Genomic DNA, 26,966 nt, shown 5'->3' on the forward strand with positions numbered 1-26,966 from the left:
GATACTTAATAATATTGTGTTATGCATGTGAATAGATCTTAAGCATTCTCAAAGGTAGCACAATAAATATGTGTGGTAGTAATTTTATAATATACAAGTCTAGCAAAATCAGCACACTGTACAGTTTAAATATATATAATTCTTTTATCAATTATACTTTAATAAAACTGAATAAAGAAGAAGAAAAGAATGATTTTGGCAGAAAAAGGAAGAGAGAATTGATGCTGGGAAATTAGCCAGTGAAAGTCCACAATATTGGAATGGTGCACCTTTTGAATGAGGACTGTACCTATTCAGGGTGAAAAGGAGTATAGGCAACAGGGCTCATGAAGAGTTGAAGCCAGTGCTATAGGTAGCAGAGCCAGGAGACGCTGCAGACTGGGCTGTCATTGTCATTATTACTAATAAATAGTTGAAACTGCCTCCTGGTATAATTATTCATTTTGGTATCAAATTATCACACTGGGAGTTGTGACAATTCAATTTCTGATGTCTTCTCAGATGGCTCTTCTGTTTCTATTGTCAGATCCTTCTCCTTCTGTTCCATGAATTAGTACAATAACTAAAGTCCTGCACATAGCATACCATCTCCTCCCCTCCTCTATCCGTCTCTGCTCCTCTCTTCTCCTCCTCCTCCTCCTCCTTTTCCTCTCTCTCTCTCTCTCCCTCTCTCTCTCCAGGTTTCACATACTATAAACTTCATCTCCATCCTATGAATCATGAAAATTTGTAAATTAATCTAGTTCTTATTTACAAACTTTGTGTCTCAGAGTCCTGGCCTTGTTCTTGCTTGATGCCAAAAAGACTAGCTTGGAGCTTTACATAATAATATGAAGGAACAAGAAAGTCTACACCATATTCTGAGTAAGGGTTTATTGTTTGGTAAATGTCCCTTCCACTAAATTCTAAGTTGCCTGGGGACAGAGACTATCCACCTGTGGTACCGAACTCAAACTTAATGAACAAGTTCATGTCAAAATATACACAGCTTTCAGTATAATACAACACTCCCTATCAGTCCTCTCATTGCACTAGAACGGTTATAGTGAAGAAATGATTGCCAGTTTACAATAGCAGTCTATCCCAGTTTTGAACAGCTGTAGTATTAGGAATTGCATTTGCGGGGGGAGGGGAATATGTGTGTGGGGTGTAGTTTCCCAGCATCAAAATTCCCTTGCTATGCTTGGTGAATCCACCATTCTGTGTGAGGAGACTAAAATCACATCTCTCATTATGTAAACAGATAATGACAGATATGTTTTTCCCCTTGATCTTTGACATTTAGTGCATGATAGATGGACCTGCACCTAGAACTGTGGATTTTAAAAATATATATACATAGACTAATTACTTGTCCTTTTATTTTTTTAAATTATTTTTATTTTTCAACTAGAGGCCTGGTACATAAAATTCATGCACGGGGGGAGGGGGGTGGTCCCCTCAGCCCAGCCTGCACCCTCTCACAATCCAGGACCCCTTGGGGGATGTCTGACTGCTGGTTTAGGCCCAATCTCACAATCCGGGACCACTGGCTCCTAACTGCTCATCTGCCTGCCTGATCACCCCTAACTTCTCCCCCTGATGGCCTGGTCACCCCCACTGCCCACCCACCCCACCAGCCTGGTCACCCCTAACTGCCCCCACTGCTGGCCTGGTCGCCCCACGCAGCCTGTTCAGTCATCTGTTTGGTTGTTTCGGTTGCGATGGTCACTTAGGCTTTTATATATATAGATTACAGTTGACATTCAATATTATATTAGTTTCAGGTTTACAGTGTATCTTAAGCAATTTATCCAAACAAGCAGGGATCACCTAGAATTCATTTCACTTAAGACATCAAGTGTCCAGTGTGGTAGTGGCTGTACTCTATCCAGACAGTTCCTAAAAATGACCTTAATTCTGATACAGTAGCTTGTAGGACTTTGCTAATTACCCCTTGAATACACTTGATCAATCAACCCAGATCAATCCTTTATGGTCTGGCCTAGCTCAATCAGAAATAGAAGTCTGCAAAGGAATCTGAGAAGAGGAAAGCAGGGGGGTGAGGCATCCCAAGACCTAAGGGGAAACTCACTGAGAGCAATCAACTCTGTCAAATGTCCAAATGGGCTCAAAAACCCGTGATCAATGGAGCAGCTGCTAGGACTGAGAAGTGCTCATTAAATGTTGGCTATTAGTATTTCTGATTAAATTTTTGAATAATGAATAGGCATCAGATTTACAAAACATAAACCCATCCTTTCAACACACAAGCAAGAGCTGGGACCCTAGCAGCCGACTGCATTAGTTCAAATTCTGATTCTACCGCTGGGCCAAGACACTTCTCTTCTTGGGGCTTTGTTTTCCTCTGTAGACTAAGGAGGATAATAACACGTACCTCACAAGGCTTAATTTAGACAATCCGTGTAAACTGTAGCCCGTTACAGGCACATGGGGAAGGCTCAAATATTAACGCCATTAGAAAAGCCATCAGTCTGTCCTACAGAGATGCTGTGATTCTGTCCTGCGCTGCTTTTAGGCAGGCTCTGCCGCACAGGTTTAGAATCCCGGGACCTTAGGACCAGAAGGAAGGGCCCTCAGAGCACATGCGGCCCATCCGCTGGCGGGTTCATGAGGCCGGCACGCCTCAGAATTGCCCACGGCTTCACCATCCAGCGGCACTGTCTCTCCAGAAGGTACTGCCTTTAAAAAACAAAACTAAACAAAACAAAAAACACAGCAACGAGAAGCGGCCCCCTGGTGGACACCCAGGAAACCAATTCTGAGCAAAGTTGAGGAGATGGAGCCAGCTCCGCCACGCCCACTGCTCTCGCTGGCACCTGCGCAGTCGCAGCAAGTGGGCGGAGCTGACGCGCGGCTTGGGCTGAACTTCTCGTGAGAAGTGCGCGTTCTCGCGGGAACTGCATTCAAAAAGCCTTGGCGCTTACCCGGAAGGTGGGTGTGCGCGTCGGCTGATGTTTCTGTGGCGAGTAGAGTTACCCTCAGGAACCTGGGCGCAGTGAACTCAGCGCGGGCCGCCGCCGGCAGCAGCGGGGAAGGAGTGCTAGAGGTAGGGGCAAAGGGCCTGGAGGGAAGTGCGTGCGGAGAGGAGCGGCGCTGAAGGGCTCCTGCGGGGCAGAGAGGGCCCCAGGAAACCCGGGGCCTGGATCCCGGCCGGGGGCGTTGGCCGGAACAGCTTCTCCCGCGGAACCCTGAGTTCTTGCACACGGGGGCCCGAGTCGGTTTCAGTTTTCCGTTGGGCCGCCTCGCCGCCCCCCGGGGATGCTGCTTGAACTTGGAAGGCCTGGGTGGCCGCCTGGGCCTCCGAAAAATAACAGGCACTAGACCTGCGCTGTCCAGTATGAGAAATGCTATAAATGTGAAATATACAGTGGATTTCGAAGGCTGTACAAAAGTCATATTTCGTTAATAAGTTTTATGATTACATGTTGAAATGATATTTGGGATGCATTGGGTTAAGGAAAATGTTATTCAAATGAATTTCAGCGATACTTAACCTTTTTTAACGTGTCTGCTTGACAATTAAAAATCACATATGTGGCTTGCTTTATATTTCTGGTTGGACAGCGCTGCCCCAGACAGCTGCGTGTCTAATTCTCCCTTAACTGCTCTTCACAGTCATTGGCTGATTCAGTCTTCTCAAAAACCCTGTTAGGTCCATGTTATTGTCCTTATTTTATGGATGACAAAACAAGACATTAATAAGTAAGATGTTCTGGTTCATGCAGCCAGTGAGCAGTGAATGTGGGGTAAGAACTCGGCAACCTGATTCCCAGAGCTTCCATGCTTGGTGCAGGCCATGCTTCCGAGAGGCAGAACAGAGAAGTGGTTAGGAGCTGGGTCCACCTGTGGAGCTAGACCCTCCTTCCCATCTCACTTAGCCACTTACTAGCTGATAACCTTTGGGCAAGTTACTTAACCTTTCTGTGCCTCAGTTTGCACATGTGTAAAGGGGAGGAATACCTTATTTCATGGGGTTGTCGAGTGGATTAAATAAGATAAAGTATGCAAAGCACCAAGCACAATATCTGGCACATATTAGCTGTAGTTGTTATTCAACCCTGGCTACCTCTCTTTGCAGATGGATATTTAACGCTTACGCATCCACCAGACTTCTACTGAAAACTCACTTCCTCAGGAAAATCTCTCTTGTCCTGATCCCCGCCCCCCCCCCCTCACCCCACCCTACCCCACTACCCAGATTGGGACAGTGCCCCTGTGTTTTAGGCTCAGATAGTATCGTACAGCTCTCCCTGTTGCACTTAATCACAGTTTTAACTTTACAGTTATTTGATTCAATGCCTTTCCACTCAGGGACTGTAAGATTAAAAAAGATAGGGCTATTGTCTAGTTTTGCGTCACCATTGTGTTCTCAGCAATAGCTCAGTACTTGACATATAATAGGAATTCCAGCAAATCCTTTGAATGAACGAGAGCTAATATTTTGGCTTCCGTGGACATTGCTGGCTAGCTCGTTTTTCTTTGGTAAATTTTAACCCAGGACTATCAAGAGAATTAAATGAGATAATGCATTTGAAGCACTGTGCCTGGCAAATGGTAAATCTTCAATAAGTATAAATATTTTAACAGTGCAGCAGTTAGCAGCTGGCCCCATCATGTACAGGCTTTGGACAGGACTTGCATTTCAGAGCAATAACTGCCAGCCTTGGGTAATGTAGGATATTTTTCTTCTCTTCTAAACCCCTATATCTCCTCTTTTATCTTCATTCTTAAAGACCTTGCTTCCTAATTCACAGATCAATTGAAGTAGTTAGAAGGTCACTTATGCACACTCCCACCATTATGTTTACATACTTATCAATGTCTGTAACTATAGACATTGCTTTCCCATACTTTAGATGAAATATTCATGCTTCTGTCTAAAATCAGTTCCTGTAGCCCTAGCCGGTTTGGCTCAGTGGATAGAGCGTCGGCCTGCAGACTGAAAGGTCCCAGGTTCGATTCCGGTCAAGGGCATGTACCTTGGTTGCAGGCACATCCCCAGTGGGAGGTGTGCAGGAGGCAGCTGATTGGTGTTTCTCTCTCATCAATGTTTCTGACTCTCTATACTTCTCCCTTCCTCTCTGTAAAAAATCAATAAAAATATTTAAAAATAAAATAAAATACAATCAGTTCCTGTACATTAGACCTCATCTTTATTCATCACTTCAGCAGTCCTCCATGTCTTCTATGTTATAACTTTTTCTTCTCTCCTGGATCTATCAAATAGCATAGAAGCATACTGTTAAATTTTTCTTAAAATTTCTTATTTTAATAAAATTTTCTTAAAATTTTTGTCTTGAAAATAAAGTACGTTTGATTTTGCTTTCCCTCCAGCCCCTGTCTCATTTATCTGTTCTCCTTTGCAGCCGAACTGTACATACTGTCTTCTGTTCTCCTACTGTTCTTTGTCCAACTCATTCCAGTCAGGCTTTTGCCCCATCTATCAAAACTACTCTTAAGGCCATGATGACCTCTGTGAATTCAAATCCGTTGGCCAGTTCTCAGTTCTCCCCTTATTTGACTTAGCATTTGCTAGAATTGGTCACATGTACCTCCTTAATACACTTTTGTTTATTGGCTTCCAGGACAACACATGCTCTTGGTTTTATTCTTCCTCATTGGTCATACCTGAATATACTTTTCTGTCTTCTTTCCTATCTCTTACCAGGGCTTATTCCTTGGCCCTCTTTTCTTTAATTATGCTCATACTCTGGTGATATCAAGGTTCAAGGATTTATGCTAATAACTCCCAATTTATGTCTTCAGCCCAGATCCCTCTTCTACTCATGTAGCCAACTGCTTACTTGACATATTTCATGTCTAACACTTAAGCCCCTGATTTTCTTTCCAAAACAATATTGACTCACAGTTTTCAATGCATCAACTGATGGCAAATCTATTTTACTAGATGCTCAGGCCAGAAGCCTTGGAGGCATTTTTGACTTTTCTCTTTTTCCCACATCCCACATTTCATTTATCAGAAAATCATGTTGGCTTTACCTTCAGAATATATGCAGAATTTGACCATTTCTCACTTCCTATGTGGTTACCCTGGTGTGAGCAGTTATCTCACCTGGTCTTTCTGTATCCAACTTGCTCCCCTCCAAACTGTTCAACATAGCAGCCAAATGACCTTTTTAAATATATCAGATCTCTATTCCAGAGTTTTCACTGACTCCCCATTTCACCCAGAGTAGAAACCCAAGTCCTTACAATGGCCTGATTCTACCTATTTTTCTGCTATTTAGTCTTCTGATTTAAACTCTATCTTGTTCATTCTTTGGGCTTCCTTCTGTCTTAGGTGCTATCCCTTTGCCTGGACCATTCTTTTTCTAAATAGGTACACTGGTAATTCACCTAAGGGCCTCCTCCCACTCCAATACTTACTTTAAATTTCATCCTAGTAACAACACGTCCACCTCTTGTAAATTCCCTTATTGTGTTTTTCCCCCATTGCTACTTTCTAATTATTATGTTCTAATAATTAATTAATTCTAATTAATTATACTATGAAGGCAGATAAATATGATATATTGTCTTCTCCCACTGGAAAGTAAGCTTAATGAAAGAAGAGCTTTTTTTTTTGTCCATTTGACCTCCAGTGTATCTGAAGTGTCCAGAATGGAGCCCAGCATATAAGGGATTTAAGCAATATTTGACTACATTGACTGGAGAGATCAGGAAACACCTTAAAAATGACATGTTGCTCTTTGAAGGCAGCTGGATTTGAGTCTGGCCTAAGAGGCTGACACCAATTTGGAAAGGATGTTAAGTAAGGTTTAGTTAAAGTGGAATGTTTCTATATATATTTAAGTCTTTGCTTGAAAATCTAAAATGACAGCAGTGTTCTTTAATTACACTGAACATGGTTCCTGTTTGCATGCCCTCTTACAAATAACTAGGAAGATACTAGTGAATCTGTTTTCAATAAAGCATATTTAATGTGGCAAATATGATTTGTGCAGGAAGTTAACACTGTTGTGAAAAATTATGAGCATGATATTCTTACAATGCCTTTTCATGTTTATTAGTTTCTTTATTTCTTTCATTCTTCTCTTACCTTGATTACCTGTATAAAGATATAATTATGAGACCCACCTTTTCTTAGCATTTAAGGAAACTTAGCACACAACAACTAAATAGTTTCCTGATACTGCAATTCTTAGAGGCAAAATTAAATATATTCACCATTTTTTGCTCTGTTTGATTCGGTCTCAAATCAGGTAATAAAATCTTGAGACATTCTTAGAACAAGACCATAAATATGACCACTTAAGTCAGGAAGTGCCCAGCTAATGTGGCTCAGTGATTGAGCTTTGACCTTTGAACCAGGAGGTCATCATGGTTCGATCCCTGGTCACATGCCTGGGTTGTAGGCTCGATCCCCAGTGTGGGGTGTGCAAGAGGTAGCCCATTGAAGATTCTATCAATGATGTTTCTATCTCTCTCTCTCCCCCTTCCTCTCTGAAATCAATAAAAATATAATTTTTTTAAAAGTCAGGAAGAAAATCTTTAATACTATGTTTTTATATGGCAGTGGTATTGAAATATATATGTAACTATATTTTTAAATTTTTATTATATGGAGTTTTTGTTTAAGCTTAAGTACTTTTATTTTCTCTATTTACAGTAGCCTAAAAACAGGAAAAAATTATGGAGGCAGATACAATCGCAGATCTTCGACGCAAGCTCAAAGAGGCTGAAGAAGAGCGACTAAAAGCTGCACAATATGGTTTACAACTAGTGGAGAGCCAAAATGAATTGCAGGCACAATTAGATAAATGTCGTAATGAAATGATGACCATAACTGAGGTAGGACTCTTAGACTCCTGTTTATAAAGGTGTACTTAGCTATTGAAAATTTGTGCTGTCTAGTGATTATTGTAAATATTATTTTTATTCTTTTCTGAAGATTTTAGATCTAGTTCCCACCCACCCCCATCCCCAATAAAGAGGAATGAACTAAATGAATTCCTAATGTTCTTTCTGACCCAGGGTGTTCTGACTTTGGAAAATTAAGTTATGATTGCTCTCTTCACCACATATTAGATTTTGTTTTGTCTGTACTCTTCGTAGGTGGCCTCACTTGTTTCATAGCTTTGGGTAACATCTAAATGCTCTAGGACCAAGTCCTTAGTTCTCCACTAAAGTCTAGACTGTGTACTCAATTGCCTGCTAATGGGCATCTCAAACTTAATATAAACAGAAGAGTTGGTTCTTCTTGCAATTTTCTTTAACTTATGCAGTAAATATAATAACATTCATCTAGTTGCCTGAGCCAGAAATGTAATAGTTTTACTCAATATTTTTTGTCCCTTCTTTCTCATATTTAATCTATTAGTAAGCTCCAGGAACTTGACCTACAAAACATTTATTTTATACTATTACCACTCTAGTCCAGACCACCATCCTCTCTCATTTCTGTTCATACTATTCATTCTTTACTTAGCAGCCAATTGGTCATTGAAGAATATACAAAAGATCATATGACAGCCCCACTACAAACATACACTGGCTTCCAATTATATTTACAACAGAATCTGAGCTCCTTACCTGGGTTTGCAGATCCCTGTGTGATCTAAACCTTGCCAACCTTTGACCTTATCTCAAACTACTTTTCCTTGTTCTTAACTGTAGTAGTCCTGCCTTATGGACTGTACATGAGCTGTTACCTCCATCTGAGTTGTTCATATCCTACTTGCATTGATTGAGTTCTTAGCCTCTGGTTTCTGTAAGGTATCACCTCAGTGGAGATGCTTTTCCCTGATTATGGAGGGTGTCCCCCAAAATGCATACACACACTTTGAATAATTATAAAGGCAGTGTTTATCAAAATACATTGTTTTAAAAATTGAGCTATCAGATGTTAAAATGTATATACATTTTTTTGGGACAACCTGTATATTGTCTTCAATCATTCACTCTCTTAATTCTATGTAGTGCTAAAATTATCTCCAGAGTAAAAGCACCATGAGAGAGGACATTTTGTCTGTCTTGTTCACTAGTGTGTCTCCAGTGTTTGGCACACATTTACTAAAAAAGAAATTAGTATATGCTCAGTAACATGTAAACTGATCTCCAATTTTAAATGTAGCAGGTAAAAATAACTAATGGCAACTCTTGTTTTTTAATTTTCTCTTTTTATTTAATCTAATTTTATCTTATTAAAGAATACTTCTTTTGATTTTTAGAGAGAGGAAGGGAGAGGGAGAAACATTGATATGAGAGTGAAACATTGATCAGCTGACTCCTGCATGCCCCCTACCAGGTGTGGAACCCGCCACCCCAGTATGTGCCTTAATGGGAAATCAAACTGGCAACCTTTCAGTGCACAGGATGACACCCAACCAACTGAGCCACACCAGCCTTTTTTATCTTATTTTTTAAAGCTTGTTAAAGGAGTTTGAATAATGGCCCTTTTATCTTTAAGCTCTCTTGTCAGTAAGCAAAAGTCTTATTAAATACTCCTTTCATCTCAACACTGTGTTCATTCAAAGAGTCATTTGTGAACATTCCTTATTTAGCTACATTCTAAAAGTAACAGCTGACTTAGTATTTCATTTTACCCCTAGTCCACTGTTTGTTCATTCTCTTCAGAACTACAGTTAGAGCATATCATTATCAAACCAAATAATTCTCACAAGGAAAACTTAAGTGGTATTAAAATATTTTTTTCCTAGCAGAGATTACTTAATACACTGATGTGCCATGGTATACTTTTTACTTCCTTGACAGGGTTTCAAAGCAATTACCATATCCCTAGAATGTACTTGAATATAGTCTCAAAATACTCCTTAGGGGGTTTTTAATTTTTTAAGATTGATTAGCTACAAATTTATTCCAAATTTAACATGTGGTTGTTACTTAGAAAGCAGCAAATGTATAAAGCAGGAATGAAACAGTTGAAGGTGAGAACTGCTTATATGTGATGGCTTTAAGTTATTTTTATGCAATTGAATTGTAATTGAATCTGCTTTCAGAATTATGAGCAAGAAAAATATACTCTTCAGAGAGAAGTTGAGCTCAAGAGTCGAATGTTAGAAAGTTTGAGTTCTGAATGTGAAGCTATTAAACAAGATCAAAAAATACACCTGGAGAAATTAGAAGAACAACTGAGCAGAACCCATGGACAGGAAATGAATGAACTAAAAAATAAGGTTTGTGATCTCACTCATCTAGGGGAAATAATGAACAACATAGACTGATGAACAAGAACAGACCCAGAAACAAGGAGGCATGGATCAGACTGTCGGGCCTCAGGGGGAGGGGAGGGAAGGGTGGGGGTAAAGGGGGAGATCAACCAAAGGACTTGTGTGCAAGCATATGAGCCTAACCAGCGGTTAAGGACAACAGCGGGGTGGGGGCATGTGTGGGGAGGGGTGTGGGATGGGAATGGGGGGATGAGGATAAATATGTGATACCTTAATCAATAAAGAAATTAAAAACAAAAAAAAAATAAAAAATAAGGTTTGGATATCTATGTATTTCGGAACAAAAATGTTCCATGCTTATGCAGCAATCTGTAAACTTTAGGTGATGAAGATTTTTCTTAGTACCATCTATGCAAAATAGCTGAGGTCAAGAAGAGCCCTATCTTAATATGAGGCATGGGAACACTGAGAAACAAGAGTTTACCTAAGGAACTTGTATAAATAACATTCTATTATTTAAATACAATTATTTAATTTTTGTAGCTGGAATATTGTTAAGAGTTTTGGTTTAGTGACCAGCATGGTCCTTCTTGCTTATAGTGGACTAGAGGCCCAGTGCACAAATTCGTGCATGGGTGGGTTCTGGCTGGGTCAGCCTGCCCCGATGGGGGCTGATCAGGCCGGACTGGCAGGGAGGTTGGGAGGGAGGGTGATCAGGGGCGGGGCCGGCCAGGGGGAGGGGCCGTGTGAGGTTGCTGGGGGCTGATCAGGGACCCAATCAGGCCAGTTGGCCGCAGTGTGTGTCATAGCGACTGGTCGTTCTGGTTGTTCCGTTGTTCTGGTTGCTTGGCTTTTATATATATAGATAGTATGGCAGCCCTCTTCCAGAAAGACTAGTCCTCTAGTTTTCACTACAATTAGTGATACACTCTGTAATTCCACAACAGTTTCTTATAAATGTATGTACATCAGAATTGATACTTTATAGTTTCTTTATTGAAGATAAACTAACACATGATTCAGTTTTTATGACTACTTCATAAGGGAGGTACCATTATTACCTCCATATGACAGTTGAGAAAACCATTGTTTAAGCCTACAAAGTAAGTTGGACAAAATTACAGAGCTAGAAAATTATCGGTCAAGATTTGAACTGAAGCTGATTCCCAAGCTGTGGCTGCATTTAGTCTAACAGCATATAATACTGGCTCCATTTCACACATAAATATAGAGTAAATGGTTGTTCAGTGAGTGTCCATTCCCTTTTGACACCCCATCTATACAGGCCTTCAGGTTACTTGTAAAGAATCCAGAACTTTTTTTATATATATATATGTATTTATATATATATATATTTATTTATATATTTATTTATTTATTTATTTTTATTGATTTTTTAAAGGTAGGAAGGGAGAGTGATAGTTAGAAACATTGATGAGAAAGAAATATCTATCAGCTGCCTCCTGCACACTCCCTACTGGGTATGTGCCCGCAACCAAGGTACATACCCTTAACCAGAATCGAACCTGGGACCCTTGAGTTCGCAGGCTGACGCTCTATCCATCGAGCCAAACCGGTCAGGGCAAGAATCCAGAACTTTTATGATGGCTCCTCTTATAGTCCATATTTTTCAAAATCCTCTCCAGTAAAACTTGCGTGACTTTTGTCCTGATTTCTCAGAAGGCTGTTTTCTAAATTTCAGTGTTTCATGTGGCATCTTTTAAAATTTTTCTATATCTGTGTACTATCTATACTGTTAATTTCTCATTAAATTGCCTTTTTAAGTATTTTCTCATTTTAAAGTAGTAATATCAGTAAAATGGCGTGTTTTAACTGGTAATATTTTTTCTAATATGCAAGACAAACATAACTATTAAAATATTCTTATATTTAAAATATTCTAAAATATTCTTTTGTGTAATACTTAAAATCATCTCACATACCACTCTGGCAAATAGTAATCCAGCTTGTCTGGAACTAATCTTAGTTAAAACACCAATGACTGATAATGGTGCTTCTTACCCCCTCCCCCCAGTATTGTTTTCATTTTAGCAGTATTTTTCATTATCTGCCCTAAACAAAAAAATAATATAGAAAATATTCAGAGATTGAGGCAAGGCCAATTGTAGAGATGGCTTTTTGGTGGAGCAAATACTAAATCGTTCAAAAAATATTTTCAGTCTTTCTGAAGTTCTCAAATCACTTGCCATAATTTGGAGCTTTATTTGTGATCTTTCACTTATTTCCCATATTTAACCTATCAACAAGTTCTAAGAGTTTGACTTACAAAGCATCCATGTATACCACTGCCACTCTAGTTCAGATCACCATCATCTCTCTCCTAATTACTATGGTATCCTGCATCTATCACTGCTGCTTATATCATTCATTCTTCACACAGCACCAGTGGTATCAGGAATCCAGACCTACCCTGATTACTTATATGGACTTATTTGTATGTTTATCAAACAAGGCATGTCACTATCTTAAAAGATGCCTAACTTTGGCCAAATTTGAAGCCCCAACAGTCTCATCGTGCAGTAAGTTTGAATTAATCAGTGATGTTTTTAAGAAAGATGGCCATGTTTTCACATAAATCATTTAGTTGAAATTTTTATTTTACATTATGAAAGTAGAAAAGGGAAAACAAATCAAGCTAAGAGGCTCTAATTTTTTAAATAGAAAATATATTTTAAAAATATATTAGGATATATTCTAAGAATGCTGAAACCCTATTGATGATAATTCAATATAGATGATAATCATAACACTGAACAATAAGTAAAAGCTTTTTATTGATAACAGGAACCCTTTAGTGAATGCTAGGCATGATGCTACACTTTTACCCACGTGATCTCAGTTGAGAGTTGTGATGGTAGGTACAATAATTTACCAGTTTTACATATGAGGAATGAAACTGACACAAGTTAAACCTAGACCTGACCCTAACGCTTCACCCTTCTATAAGCTATGTATTCTTAGTGTTCCAAGATTTAGAACTATGTGACATTTTAGAAAGTTATTAAATAGTTCTGTTTAGGTCAACTATCTTCCAAAGTAGTTATCCTGCAGGTACAAGGACAGTTTGTACTGCAGTTGTATGTTCTGATTATCTTCATTTACCTTTTGAGATTTTGTGTTTTTTTTTTTTAACTTTAGTTAGAGAAACTAAAAGCGGAATTGGATGAAGCTAGGCTTAGTGAAAAGCAGCTGAAGCACAAAATAGATCATCAGAAGGAACTCCTCTCTTGTAAATCAGAGGAAATGCGGGTAATGTCTGAACGTGTGCATGAAAGCATGTCTTCAGAGGTGCTGGCTCTTCAAATTGAACTGACGGAAATGGAAAGTATGAAGGTAATTTTTATGGCACATGTGTTCTCGGATTTTCTTCCCCTTTTTTGCATATGTTTTACATGTTTTTGTAATAATCCTTATGAGCTAATTTTAAGGCTGGATTATTTTTTGGCCTAACTTTTTTTTTTTTAATATATTTTAATATTTTATTGATTTTTTTTTTTTTTTACAGAGAGGAAGAGAAAGGGATAGAGAGTTAGAGACATCAATGAGAGAGAAATGTCATTCAGCTGCCTCCTGCACACTCCCTGCTGGGGATGTGCCTGCAACCAAGGTACATGCCCTTGACAAGAATCAAACCTGGGACCTTTCAGTCCAAGGCTGACGCTCTATCCACTGAGCCAAACCGGTCAGGGCTGGCCTAACTTTTATCTAACTAAAGTGTTTTACAGAGTTTTTAGGGAGATTAGTTCATGCATAATAAAGCTTTAAATTACGTGATTATGTAAGGCAGACTTTATCGTTAGATTAATGAAACCTCTGGAATAATTTGGAGACATTTACTCTGATCCTAGTTTGTATAATTTATAAAAACAAAACAAAAACCCCAATATAAAATGCTGGTCCAGTGGAAGTTAATATGCATATGAATGTAGTTTTTTTCATTGCAGGCTAAGGATAATTAAAAATTAAAGCCTTAAATTCATAGGAAAGAAAGATAGTCTCTAGAGCCTTTTTTTCGTCCCTGCTGAAAAATTTAGTAATTTTTATTATTTCATTATGCACTTTATAAAACCTTTAACTAGTTCTTTAGTTTTAGGTGTGAATTGTTGCTGATAGATGAACTGAGCAGCTGCTAAATAAAAGATTATTCAAGAGTTTCCTCTTTTTCAATTCCTATTGAATAGACCACCCTCAAAGAAGAAGTGAATGAACTGCAGTACAGACTAGAACAACTAGAACTTCTTAATTCTAACCTAATGCGCCAGGTCGACCGGCTTACAGAAGAAAAAGAGGAGCGAGAGAAAGAAGCGGTTTCTTGTTATAATGCCTTAGAGGTATTATGATTGCAGTAATATCTTTTCAAATTCATAGTAAGTTGTTTTCTTGCTAATCTAATCGCTATTAGCTAAGTTTTCTTTTTAATTTAGAAAGCTCGTGTAGCAAATCAAGATCTTCAAGTGCAATTAGACCAAGCACTCCAGCAAGCCCTGGACCCCAATAGTAAAGGCAACTCTTTGTTTGCAGAGGTACTTACAAACATTCCATTGATTAAATTGGCATTTCACTTAATACAAGCATCATTAAACGTTAATATTTTCTAGGTGGAGGATCGAAGGGCAGCAATGGAACGAAGGTTTATCAGCATGAAAGTCAAGTATCAGTCACTAATGAAGCAAAATGCATTTAATAGAGAACAGATGCAAAGAATGAAGGTATGGAATTATCACCATCAAAGATTTAATAAACCTTTTTTGTATCAGTTTTACATATACTGATACATCAAAGAAGGCACCTTTTCCTTCAATGAGTGTACTTACAACGTTATTTCTAGAACTGCATGATTTTAGAAAATCAGTATTTTTAAATTGAGCAAAAGATCCATCTATATTTTTAAAACTATATAAAGGTTTAGTTGTAGTATATTTAGTACCCAATGTTTGTTTGATTTTATAATACTCACTAGCCTTACCAGAGAGGTATAAATCTTTTTTTGTGGATTGGAAAAGGAAGAATTAAATGTTTTTATTTCTTGCTGTTGGGTTGATGTCTTTTTTTTAGCATAGTCCTGAGATTTCTACTTAAACTAAAAGTAGTCCTCTCATCCTTTAGTTCTCCCCCAAAAGCTTATATATAGGGTAAAATTTGAATTGCCTTTCCTTACAATTCCTCAAGTCAAGTGTATAGGCCCTTTTAATTTTAAGGGTTTGTTAGTCATCATATTAGGCAAATAAATGGTAACAGAAAAACATGTAGAAGTTGGAAAGATTTCAGTGTTATACCAGCCTTGGAGTCCCGATCCCTGATCTGTATGTCTAACTCTGCTAAGGTAGTAATTCAAAGACTGGAAGGCTTCCTGCTTTTTGTTGAGGATAATGAGATCTACCAAAGAAATAGGGAGGTCAGTGATTAAACATTGGTGTTTGAAGAACCTGGGATTGAATCCTCATTCTGTCACTTGCTAGCTGTGTGACCTTGGACAAGTATTTTTACTTTTCAGAGCATCAGTAATCTAATCTGTACAATAGAGATAATAGAATCTGCCTCCTACAATTGTCCTGGAGTTAAATGTAAGCATAGAAAAATTCTTTCATGGGGCTTGGCAAATAAGGAAGTGCTACTTAATAAACAACAGCCATGGCTTTTATTTCTAAGACTTTTGACTCTGCTGCCTGGTTTACTGAGGCTCTCCACTTTCTGGGAATGATTTCTTTGTAAATTTTCTCACATTTGCTCTTTGTTTTTCTTTCAATATTTGTTGAGCTCCTACTATTAAGCAACATTCCAATTATATCCCAAACTATGTTGAGATGCCACTAGCAGTCTAGATCTTTTTAGGCCAGTGATGGGCAACCTTTTGAGCTTGGTGTATCAAACTTCGCCAAAAAACTGAGCATAACTCGGGTAGTGTGTCACTTTGAGGAAAAAACTAACTCCAAGACTCTAGTCGCAAATGTTTCATCCTCAGGAGCAGCAAATGTTTCATCCTCGGCATGCGGCCGTGTGTCATCAGAAATGGCTACGCATGTCAGTGCTGACACGTGTGTCATAGGTTCGCCATCACTGTTTTAGGCTAAATGCATCTAGCCTCCAGTCTGAAGCAGGAACAAAAAGTGGATCCTTTAAAATGTTAGAAGTCATCTTTCTTTCTTCCTTGAAACTATTCCTGCTCCCTCATATCATTGCTTACTTTACTCAAAATTGTATTTAAACTAATTGGCACTTTTCAGAACTTCAGAAATATATGAAGGGAGAAAGAAATGTTAGGTATAGATTTTAGCTAATTTTCTTTCGATTGCTATGCAACTTTAGGTTTAGGTGAGGTCATAATTAGATAAGTTAATTCTGCTCTTAAAAAATAAATTTATATTTATATTGAATATTTCCTTAATATCCTTAGATTGCCCTTTACCCTTTGCTTTCCATCCTTGTGCTTTCTGAATCTCACATTTATGAATGTAAGTAGCTTAATAATTTCTCCCACTTAATACTATTGAAGTTAATTAAAATTTTTGAGAAACCCTAATGAGAGTGCAGCCTTTGTCCAGGCTATTTACCAGTTAGGTGATATGCTTCCAGAACACAGCTATGCAGTTCAATTATGTCTCACAGAAGTACAAATAATTATTAACTTCAGATATCATTCATAAGTAGTCAAAATAAGTAACTATATTTACTGGTGTAAATGTTTCCAAGTTATTAGATTATTAGACTAGAAATAGCTAATTAATTTACAAAATGTGTTCAAAGTAATATAGTACAAAATATGAATTATACAAAAAATATAGTTATCAGAATCTTCTCCCTCACTCACTTTTATTGGGGGGGGGGGGGTAATTTTTTTTCCAGTTACAAATCGCCACATTGTTACAAATGAAAGGCTCTCAAACTGAATTTGAGCAGCAGGAACGGTTGTTTGCCATGTTGGAGCAGAAGAATGGTGAAATTAAACATCTCTTAAGTGAAATTAGAAATCTGGAGAAATTTAAGGTATGTGTAACACCTTTTAAAAATGGAGCTAAATTTTGGATTGAATATCTTAATACTTTTCTTTGTACTTGAATAGGTTTCTTTGTTATATAATTAACATATAGTTTCATTTGAGATTGACCAATATTTAATTTTTTTCTTCTAGTTTCTTTTTGCTTTTCATTGGTTTTGACTGTTTCTTCTTTTAGTAGAGTCAGAGTAACTAACCTTCCTCATACTTGTTATTATGTGTGAGTTATAACTTAAAGTGCCCATATCTTTAGTGTATAATTCAATGAGTTTTAACATGCCTCTTTTATTTATCAGCATTAGATATACAAATAGTCTTGAGCTTCAGAGAAATGGAATCGTTTATATTTCTCTTGTTCAACTCAACGTTCTGTCAGTTGAGATTTGTTTCTCATGTTGCATGTTATCAGTAATTAATTATTTTTCAGTGCTGTTCAGCTCCATTTTTAAAAATGTTTTTATTGATTTTATAGAAAGAAAGGGAGAGCAATAGAGAGATAGGAACATCTACTGGCTGACTCCTGCACGCCCCCTACTTGGGGATCAACCCACAACCTGGGAATGTGCCCTGACCAGGAATCAAACCAGTGACCTCTTGGTGCATGGGTACATGCTCAACCACTGATCCACACTGTCTGGGCCAGCTCAGTATTTTCTTGGCTACTCTTGCATGATTGTTTTTCTCTATGAACATCTTATGTAGCTTCAAAAAAACTTTGTTGGTATTTTTTATTAGAATTACATTAAATTTATAAATTAACGGTGAGAGTATATATATCTTCTCACTAACTGAATAACTAAAGTTTATAAATGACAGATTTTAAAAATGTTAACCTCTTGGGCATTTTAAATTGTAGCCAGTAGTGTATTATGAAATTTTAAGTGTATGTAACCTTTTTTTTTCCTCTTAAAAGAACTGTTGACTACAATTTTGGTTAAATTTGCAGTATATCAATTGTCAGGCTTATGTGGGCCACCAGCAGGCTTAGCACTATACTTTGAAAATTATGGCTTTAACCAGGAGGTTTTAGCCTGCAATCTTTAAAATTGTTCACAAATTTTTAAGCAAGTATTATATATTTTTACCCTAGAAAATCTTTTTTTTTTTTTAAATATATATTTTTATTGGTTTTTTACAGAGGGGAAGGGAGAGGGATAGAGAGTTAGAAACATTGATGAGAGAGAAGCATCAATCACCTGCTTCCTGCACACTCCCTACTGGGTATGTGCCCGTAACTAAGGTACATGCCCTTGACCAGAATCAAACCTGGGACCTTTGAGTCTGCAGGCTGATGCTCTGTCCACTGAGCCAAACCGGTTAGGGCTACCCTAGAGAAATCTTGCAGGGTTTCCATCAGAATCTCAGAAGAGTGGGCACCAAAATTAACTTAAGGATCTCCACTCTTTTTAAAATTTTTCTACTTTATGGCTTTGTCATAAAATCCAGAATTAAACTCAGAAGTATTTATTTTTTCTACTTTAAAAGGAGAGGGAAATCAGAGGATGCAGGTATGGTTAGGAGCCTTAGCTTTGGGTACAGATCTGGGTTCAGATGCTTCTCAGTTTACTTGCCTGTGGCATCTTAAACCAGTTCTCTTATGTGTATGAGAGGGATGTTCAGAAGGTAAGTGAGTTGAATGGATAGTGCTTGTTAGCACAGTGCCTGCTATGGGATAAGCATTCAATAAATGGTAGCTGATATTATTAATAAACATTTTGCTAACCTAATTTGTTATTTATTTTAATTAATAAGAATTGTTGCTTTATTTAGAGTTTATATGAAAGTATGGAATCTAAGCCTTCAGACAACTCTGGTACTCTGAAAGATACTACCTATTACACGGATTTACTTCAGATAAAGCTTGACAATTCAAAGTAAGTGTTGGTTGGATAGAAAGATGGGAGACTCTTAACTTGTTTAGAATAAGTAGTATTAGTGACTACATATTTTTGTTTTAATATTGCCAAAAAAAATTCCAAAAAGGTAAAGTAACAAAAATATCTCTGGGCATTAAGCAAGATTTAGTTAAGATTTAATTAGTGCTGATGATTGAAGAAAAAATACTTTTAATGAATAGTTAAATATTTTTATTTCTTTGTAAAGTTTAGCATTTTAGATTGGTAAGTGAAAATAACTTCAACGTAGAAAATGTTCTTATAATCTAAAATTTTCAAGAATATCATATAATTTTAAATTTAAAGGAATTTATTCACACATGAATAAATGTGAAAAGAACATTTCCCCCCTTTGTTCATTTTCTTTAGAGAAAGCATGGGGTTTTTATTTTATTTAAAAGTGCCATTGTTAAAGCTTAAAATATATTTTTTGACTAAGTTCTAAAATATAATAAAGATTTGTACTAAGGACAACACTTATTTATATTATGTAATTTTAATATTTCTTGGTTCCCCTTTTTTATTGATATAGCAAAGAAAATGAAAGCACTAAAGGGGAATTGTCCATACAACGAATGAATGCATTATTTGAGAGTCAGCGGGCTCTGGATATTGAGCGGAAACTTTTTGCCAATGAAAGATGCCTCCAGTTTTCCCAGAGTGAAAATATGAAACTGAGAGCTAAAATAGATGAGTTAAAACTAAAGTATGAACCTGAAGGTATGTATGTCTTATAAATTTTGTCTTTTAATCATGAGAATCTCTACAGCTCATTTTTATACAAATCCCATTACAAAAGAATTGTATTTATGGTAAAGCATTTACTACTACAAAATGTGTAGGAAAATTCAAAGAGAACTGGGTACTAGGTATGCATGAATATAATAGCTATTTTTGGGTATCTGTATAAGAGAACCTTGAGATTTGAGACTTTTTCACTTAAGATTGCAGCATGTAATGTAATGCCAAAGAGTTCAATTTTGTTGAGGCAACTTATGTTTGGGAGCTATATTAGTTAATGCTTTTTATAGAAAACCTAAAATGATGGAGACTTAAACAGATTAGGTAGTTATTCCTTCTCCTCATACAAGTCTGGAGGAGGCATTCCAGGACTGGCCAGAGTCAGGATCTAGACTTCATTTGCATTGTTTGTCAGTATACATCTTGAGCACAATTTAGTCATGGCCTCATCTGCCTATAAGTAAAGCTGAGAAATGCAGTCTTTTTCTCAGGTCCATGTTCTCTAGTGAAATCTTGGGGATTCGGTTATTAAGGAAGAATAGTAGAACCAAATATTAGAAGGCAACTAGCAAGTACAATCACTCAGATAGAAAATACCCATTTTATACACTATAAAGAGAGTGATTTTACTAAACCTAAATCCTACATAATAAAAGCCTAATATGCTAAGTGTCTGGTCAACTGGTCAGCTGTTTAACCAATCAAAGGTAATATGCTAATGATATGCTAAGGCCACTCAACTGCTTGCTATGACGTGCACTGACCACCAGGGGACAGATGTGCTGACCAGTAGGTTAGCTTGCTGCTGGGATCCAGCCGATCGGGACTGAGCAAGACAGACTGGACACACCCTGGAGCCCTCCCGCAGCCCCTCCCCAGCTGGCCAATGGCTCTGATCGTGCACTGGTGGGGTCCCTCAGCCTGACCTGCACCCTTTTGCAATCTGGGACCCCTTGGGGGATGTCGGAGAGCTGGTTTCAGCCCAATCCCACAGGCCAGGCTGAGGGACCCCACTGATGCACGAATTCATGCACTGGGCCTCTAGTCCTATATAATAAAAGGCTAATATGCAAATAGACCGAACAGTGGAACAACCAGTCGCTATGACGTGCGCTGACCACCAGGGGGCATGTGCGGAACATGGCGGGTGTTGGCCGCAGCTGGATGGTGGAGCAGGTGAGCAGGGGTGCCAGACCAAGGCGGTGGGCTGGTCTGTCATCAGGGGGAGCCTAGGTGGTTACTGAAAATTCTTTGCTCCTGCGTGCCGTGGTCCCACCCGGTACTCGCACCTGCTTCTGGCGCTGGCCCCGCTTGCACCTGCTGTCGGTGCCAGAGACACTGCTCACACCCACTGCCTGTGCCTGGCGCCGATCCCGATCACTTGGTGCCATCAATGGGTGCAAGCAGTGGCTGCCGGCCCTGATCGCCCTTCAGGGCTTCTCCATCTCCCCATGCTCCTGAGGGGCGATTGGGGCAGCAGCCGCCGCTTATACCTGCTGCTGGTGCCGGCCCCAATCACTCTGTGCCATCAGCAGGTGCGAGCAGGGCCGGCGCTGTCAGCGTGTGGGAATGGTGGCAGTGGTAGCGGGGCTGCTGGCAGACTGGGGACCAGTGGCCACAGTGGGAGGAGCCGGGCGGGGGCGCGGAGAACGGGCTTACACCTGCCCCTGTGCCCACTGTAGCCTCTCAGCCCACAGTTTCTTTCAAGGAGCACCAATTTGTGCACTGTGCCCCTAGTTAAGATATAAAATGCCACAAGTAAATAAGTCTAAGAATGTGATGGTTCTTATACAAAAAAAGTGTTGTTTCTTGTTTTAGGTTATAGATTTCCAGCAGTTTTTGTGCCTACACTGTTCACATGTGTAACACTATTTTCATTACTGTTTCGATGACTGGAGTTATTCTCAACAATAATGGGAAAGCTGTCAGCAGTAGTAAGGTGTTTTTAGTTAAAAATGCTTCTCTTTCCCTAATTCTCATAGGCTCCTAATTAAGAATTAATCCATTTTCAATTTCAAAGGTTGCTGAACTGAATGAACATAGCAAAGAGACTTGAAGCAGTATAGTAAACCTAGATGATGTGGATTTTAAAGGAGCAGTGAAAGAGAAAGGGGAAATAATCCTATATAATAAAGAGCCAATATGCAAATGGTCGTCACGCCCTCATGCCATAACTCTGAAATGGCTCAGACACTAAACCCTGGGGAGAGGAATGGTGACCAGCCAGGCACAAAATGAGCTCACGAGAGAGGAGTGGGGACCAGCCAGGCTGCCCATCCTGTGGTCCAGCAACTGGGGCTGCGGCCTGGGAGAGGGTCAAGCCTCCCGTCCCGCGGTCCTGGGCGCCAGCGACAGTGACTGGATGTGGGCTGCATAGGGAATGGAGTGGTGTTATGTTAAGCAATGGGGCTTGAAGGGCATTGTAGTAGTCTGCAGTGAGACATAATAATATGGTTTGAACTAGGGAGGTATCCATGGTAGAAGTACTCAGGTTTTGAATATATTTTGTAGGGGAGGCTAATAGGCACAAGTTATCATATTCAGACAGTTTGACTTGTTTTTGTGTTTTATTTTCACTTCATCCTTACAAAACACAATATTGAATCAGGTGGGTACTTTTAATTCCCACTTTAAAGATAAAGAAAATCTCAGAGAGGTTAAATACTTGCCCAAGATCATCCAACTGCAGAGTGCTTTGTATACTAGGATTTGGACCTGGATTCCTTGACTCTTAGTTATGGGATCCTTCCTCATCTTCACACTGTGATCCTGTGAAGCCCCACACAACCTTTACCACAATACCAGAAAAGAACATTGAAGTGTTCATTCCTAGAGACAGATATATTGAGTTCCTGAAGAAAGTGACAGGCAGACGACTTTTAAAAGACAAAGTTAATGGAGTCCATGATAAAGAAAGATAAAAGACAGAAAGGAAAACTATATAACTAGTTCTACCTCTTTATGTGGATTGTGTCTTTGATTTATTAACTGGATGTACTTTTAATGATTTTATTCTCAGAGAAAATTGAAGTGCCTGTACTCAAAAAGAGGCGTGAGGTACTGCCTGTGGATATAACCACCCCTAACAACGTATGTTCTAACAGTGCTGTCGGGGAAGAAGTTTCTAGATCACCATCTCAGAAAGAGGAGGCACAGTCCTGTACTAGCAACTTAGAAGTTAACAACTTACAGTTAGAAAAGACAGTTTCTGTAAACATACCAGGAGTTACTCTCTCTCCTCACAAAAACCTGACCGTGAATATTCAGCCAACGAAGGAAAAGAAATGTGTGAAACTTGTAGAAGTTCCAGCCATAAGTGAAAGCAGTGGAAACTCTCCTGACTCTCACAGGTCAGTGTCCTCTCTTATTCAAGGCAACCAGCACTTCTCTCCGTCTCTTCTCTATGACTGCATGAACTGTGCTGTTTCTTCATCTATTTTCTTAGTGTTACATGCAGTATAATTTCTTCTATCTACTTTCAACATTTTTAAAACTTTAAACACTAAATGATTGCAAGGGGAAAGCACTTCTGAATAAGGAAATTATGTTTTAAAGTTATACTTTTCTGTTTCATGAAACAATTATCACAGTTTAATACCTCTGAACATTTTGTTGGTTTGGATAAGTGTACAGTTATTGTTTTCCTGGTTCAATAGGAACCAGGCCAGGCTGGTGTTGCTCAGTGGTTGAGCATCGACTTACAAACCAGGAGGTCATGGTTCAATTCCCAGTCATAGCACATGCCCGAGTTGCTGGTTCCATCCCCAGTAGCGGGCATGCAGGAGGCTGCTGAACAATGATTCTCTCTCATCATTAATGTTTCTATATCTCCCTCTCCCTTCCTCTCTGATTTCAATAAAAATCCTATATAATAAAAGGCTAATATGCAAATTGTCCCCTCGGGAGTTTGACCAACTGGGAGTTCAGCTACTTGCTATGATGTGCGCTGACCACCAGGAGGCGGCAGGGAATGAAGGAAGGCCCCGGCTGGCAGCCAGAAGGCCCCGATCAGCCCTGATCACCAGCAGCCGGGGGACGGAAGGCCCCGGCTGGCAGCTGGAAGGCTCCGATTGGACCTGATCGCCAGCGAGGCCTAGGGACCCTACCCATGCATGAATTTTTTGCACCGGGCCTCTAGTTTATTAAAAGAAAAGAAAAAAAGAGAATGGTGATTAAAGAAAAATCAGGTTACCTTTTAAAATGGCTTTCTAATGGTCTAAGAAATTTCAGCCTTTTGGAAAACTTTGATAAAATTTTTTATGGCTTTTTAAATGATTTATCCTAAGCCTTTAAGTGTGGGCTTTGATACCTGTCTTGACATTTTTAAATATCAAAAGTAAGTTCATTTTTTAAAAAACATATATTTTTATTGATTTCAGAGAGGAAGGGAGAGAGAGAGAGAAACGTCAATGATGAGAGAGAATCATTGATCAGCTGCCTCCTACATGTCCCCTACTGGGGATCGAGCCTGCAACCTGGGCACGTGCCCTTCACTGGAATAAAACCTGGGACCCTTCAGTCCGCAGGCTGACACACTATTCATTTAGCCAAACTGGCCAGGGCAAAAGTAAGTTCATTTTTGTTTTATATCAAAACTTCAAAGCTTCTAGTTTCTGCATATTTGATTTTGTGACTAAAATAGAAAATGTCTAGATGTGTATAATTATAAGAACTCACGTTTTAAGAGCCTTAAAAAAATATTAAAGTAATAGAGGTCAAAAGGTAAGAAAGTAAGTGGAAGAGAAATATCTCATCATTGTTTATTTTTTCTTAAATTATTATTCTGCTAGTTGAAACTCAATTTGATTTCTTTTATGAGACAAATACACATCTATTTATGCAGCCCAGGATCTCATGTTATTTTTACCTCTTGCATTTTGCTTTTTTGTATATTATGTTAACATTAAACGATTGCTACAGCATTGTAAATCTTTTCACTAGGTGTGCTTATTATGATAGGCTCCCTCATTATATTTTAGTTCTTTAATTTAGGCTTTGCCCTGACTTTTTATCAACCTTAAAGATATTTCTTTAAACATTAAAAAAAATGAGTCTATTGGCATAAAATATTCTTTCAGAGAGTCAGTGACTTAGTTTTCTTAATGGTATTAGAGTCAACTATAATGTTTTTCCTTATATAAATAAAAAAATCACCATACTTACTAGAGGCCCATTATACTAGAGAATGCTCTCTTCTTTCTTTTTCTTAACCACATTTGAATTCAGAGTGGGTGCTTTAATGCCTGTAGGTTAGCTGCTGAATCAAAGCTTCAAACAGAAGTTAAAGAAGAAAAAGAAACTGCAAGAAAATTGGAAAAGAAAACTTGTAAGAAATCACACCCTGTTTTATACGTGTCCTCTAAATCAACTCCAGAGACTCAGTGCGCTCAGCAGTAAAGACTGATCTTTAATAAGAGTAAAGTAACACTTGCCCAAAAGGTTGCTTTGGAGGTGAATTAAGATTGTCTTCATCTGAAGTATACCACCTTGTAGGTTATTTCTTTCTACTCACTGTGCCAGGACCTGGCATGTTCATACTGTTTTGACCAAATGTTCTAAATTTGGTTGTGATTCTAACCAGGAGAGTTCTTTACGTGATGGTCCTTCATGGAGCGTCTGTGTAAATAAACTATTAAATGAAGGAAGGTGTTGTTATAAATCTATTTGTTGCACTGTATATGGATTTTTAAGTGATATTACCATGTACCATCAGAGCCATATATTATATTGTAACTGGATTTTGTCAGTGTTTAAAGTACCTATGTTCATCTTTGTATTTTTGACTAAACTTTCTAAATAAAGATTATTTTTCCCTTAAATGATTATAGACTGGTCTATAACTTAATTTCATATATACTATAGTTGGGTGTATTACTCTATCAGTGATTTTTAACCTTTTTTATCTCATGACACACATACTAATAGTCCAATTACTAAAATTCTGTGGCACACCAAAAAATATATTTTTTGCTGATCTAACAAAAAGGGGGGAATATAATTTTGATTCATTCACAACAGATAGCTATTGTTGTGTTGACTGTGGTCATTTTTTTATTTGACAATCTAAGGGAAGGGGTCAGTGCCCCTGACTAAATAGTCAGGTATTACATGTTTTATAAAGTCTGGCAGCACATCAGTGTTTCTGCTGTGGCATACCAATTAAAAATTGCTGGTCTATACTGTATAAAAAGAGGCAGAGATTTATTTTAAGGAATTGGCTTACATGCATATGGATACTGGCAAGTCCAAAATCAGCAGTCCAAAAGGTGTCAGGGTGGAGACCCAAGGAGGAGCCAGTGTCACAGTTTGTTTGAAAACTGTCTGCTACAGAATTCTACAACGGGGGAGGTCAGTCTTTGTTCTGTCTAGGGTTTTAACTAATCACATGCATAGGCTCACCCACGTTATGAGGGGAAATCTGCTTTACTCAAAGTCCACAGATTTAAATGTTAATCTCACCTAAAAACACTCTCACAGAAACATCCAGAATAATGCTTAATCACATATAGCCCAACCAAGGTGACATACAATTAACTATCACAGTAGGTTAGTTAGATAAGTCTATTGAAATGTATTAGGTAAAAGGAAATTGCCTCTTCTAAATAAATAATAAACTTAATTTGTCGCAAAAAGCATACCCTCAGAATATTAGATATTGCACATTAAATAACATCTCTTTCCAAAAGAAGTAGCTGAAGGCACTAGAAAACTATTTTAACCTGAGAAAAATAATAGCTTATTCATTGAATTCTACATTATAGAATGTAGATCAATTTCTTCCAACATTGAGTTTTTACTATGAGCTATGTGTTAGGAGTGCAAAAATAATCCTTCATAGCTCTCAGTGTAGTAGATCCACATAGATGAGTAATGGTAGTAGTGGTATTACTAGTATGAATAGTTATGTTTAACATTTGAATCAACCTAATATGCCAAGCACTGTTTTAAGCCCTTTCATGTATTGCCACATTTAATCTCATCTCTGTGAGTTGGATATTATATCTAACTTATTCTCATTTTACAGATGAGGAAACCAAGGCCTCAAAGTGGTTAAGTTACCTGTCCAAGGGCACAGGTATTAGTGAGTGGTAAAAAAGTTAAAAGTGGTGGAAGTTGTAATAGAATATCCCAAGTGCTGAAGGAGCTGAGAAGGAAACAAGA

At 38.3% G+C, this 26,966-nt stretch overlaps 1 protein-coding gene across 1 annotated transcript; it reads left to right on the plus strand.

The window, feature by feature from the left end:
* Positions 1-2,937: 2,937 nt before the first annotated feature.
* SPDL1 (spindle apparatus coiled-coil protein 1) lies at positions 2,938-25,581 on the plus strand. The gene is made up of 12 exons (XM_008147632.3): positions 2,938-3,049; positions 7,634-7,815; positions 9,984-10,160; positions 13,314-13,508; positions 14,357-14,506; positions 14,600-14,698; positions 14,774-14,884; positions 17,019-17,159; positions 18,940-19,043; positions 19,597-19,784; positions 22,825-23,155; positions 25,055-25,581. Exons 2-12 carry the CDS (start codon positions 7,657-7,659, stop codon positions 25,200-25,202), a joined length of 1,803 nt encoding a protein of 600 aa, XP_008145854.2. The 5' UTR covers positions 2,938-3,049; positions 7,634-7,656; the 3' UTR covers positions 25,203-25,581.
* Positions 25,582-26,966: the final 1,385 nt, after the last annotated feature.

Source organism: Eptesicus fuscus, chromosome 6, assembly GCF_027574615.1.
Source record: "Eptesicus fuscus isolate TK198812 chromosome 6, DD_ASM_mEF_20220401, whole genome shotgun sequence".
Taxonomy (NCBI): Eukaryota; Metazoa; Chordata; class Mammalia; order Chiroptera; family Vespertilionidae; genus Eptesicus; species Eptesicus fuscus.

Excerpts from the sequence above, each read along its gene's own strand:
- SPDL1 (XM_008147632.3), top strand. The coding sequence starts at position 7,657 with ATGGAGGCAGATACAATCGCAGATCTTCGACGCAAGCTCAAAGAGGCT. Across the intron at positions 7,816-9,983 it reads AAATGATGACCATAACTGAG|AATTATGAGCAAGAAAAATA; the intron begins GTAGGACTCTTA and ends ATCTGCTTTCAG. Across the intron at positions 14,507-14,599 it reads CTTGTTATAATGCCTTAGAG|AAAGCTCGTGTAGCAAATCA; the intron begins GTATTATGATTG and ends TTTTTAATTTAG.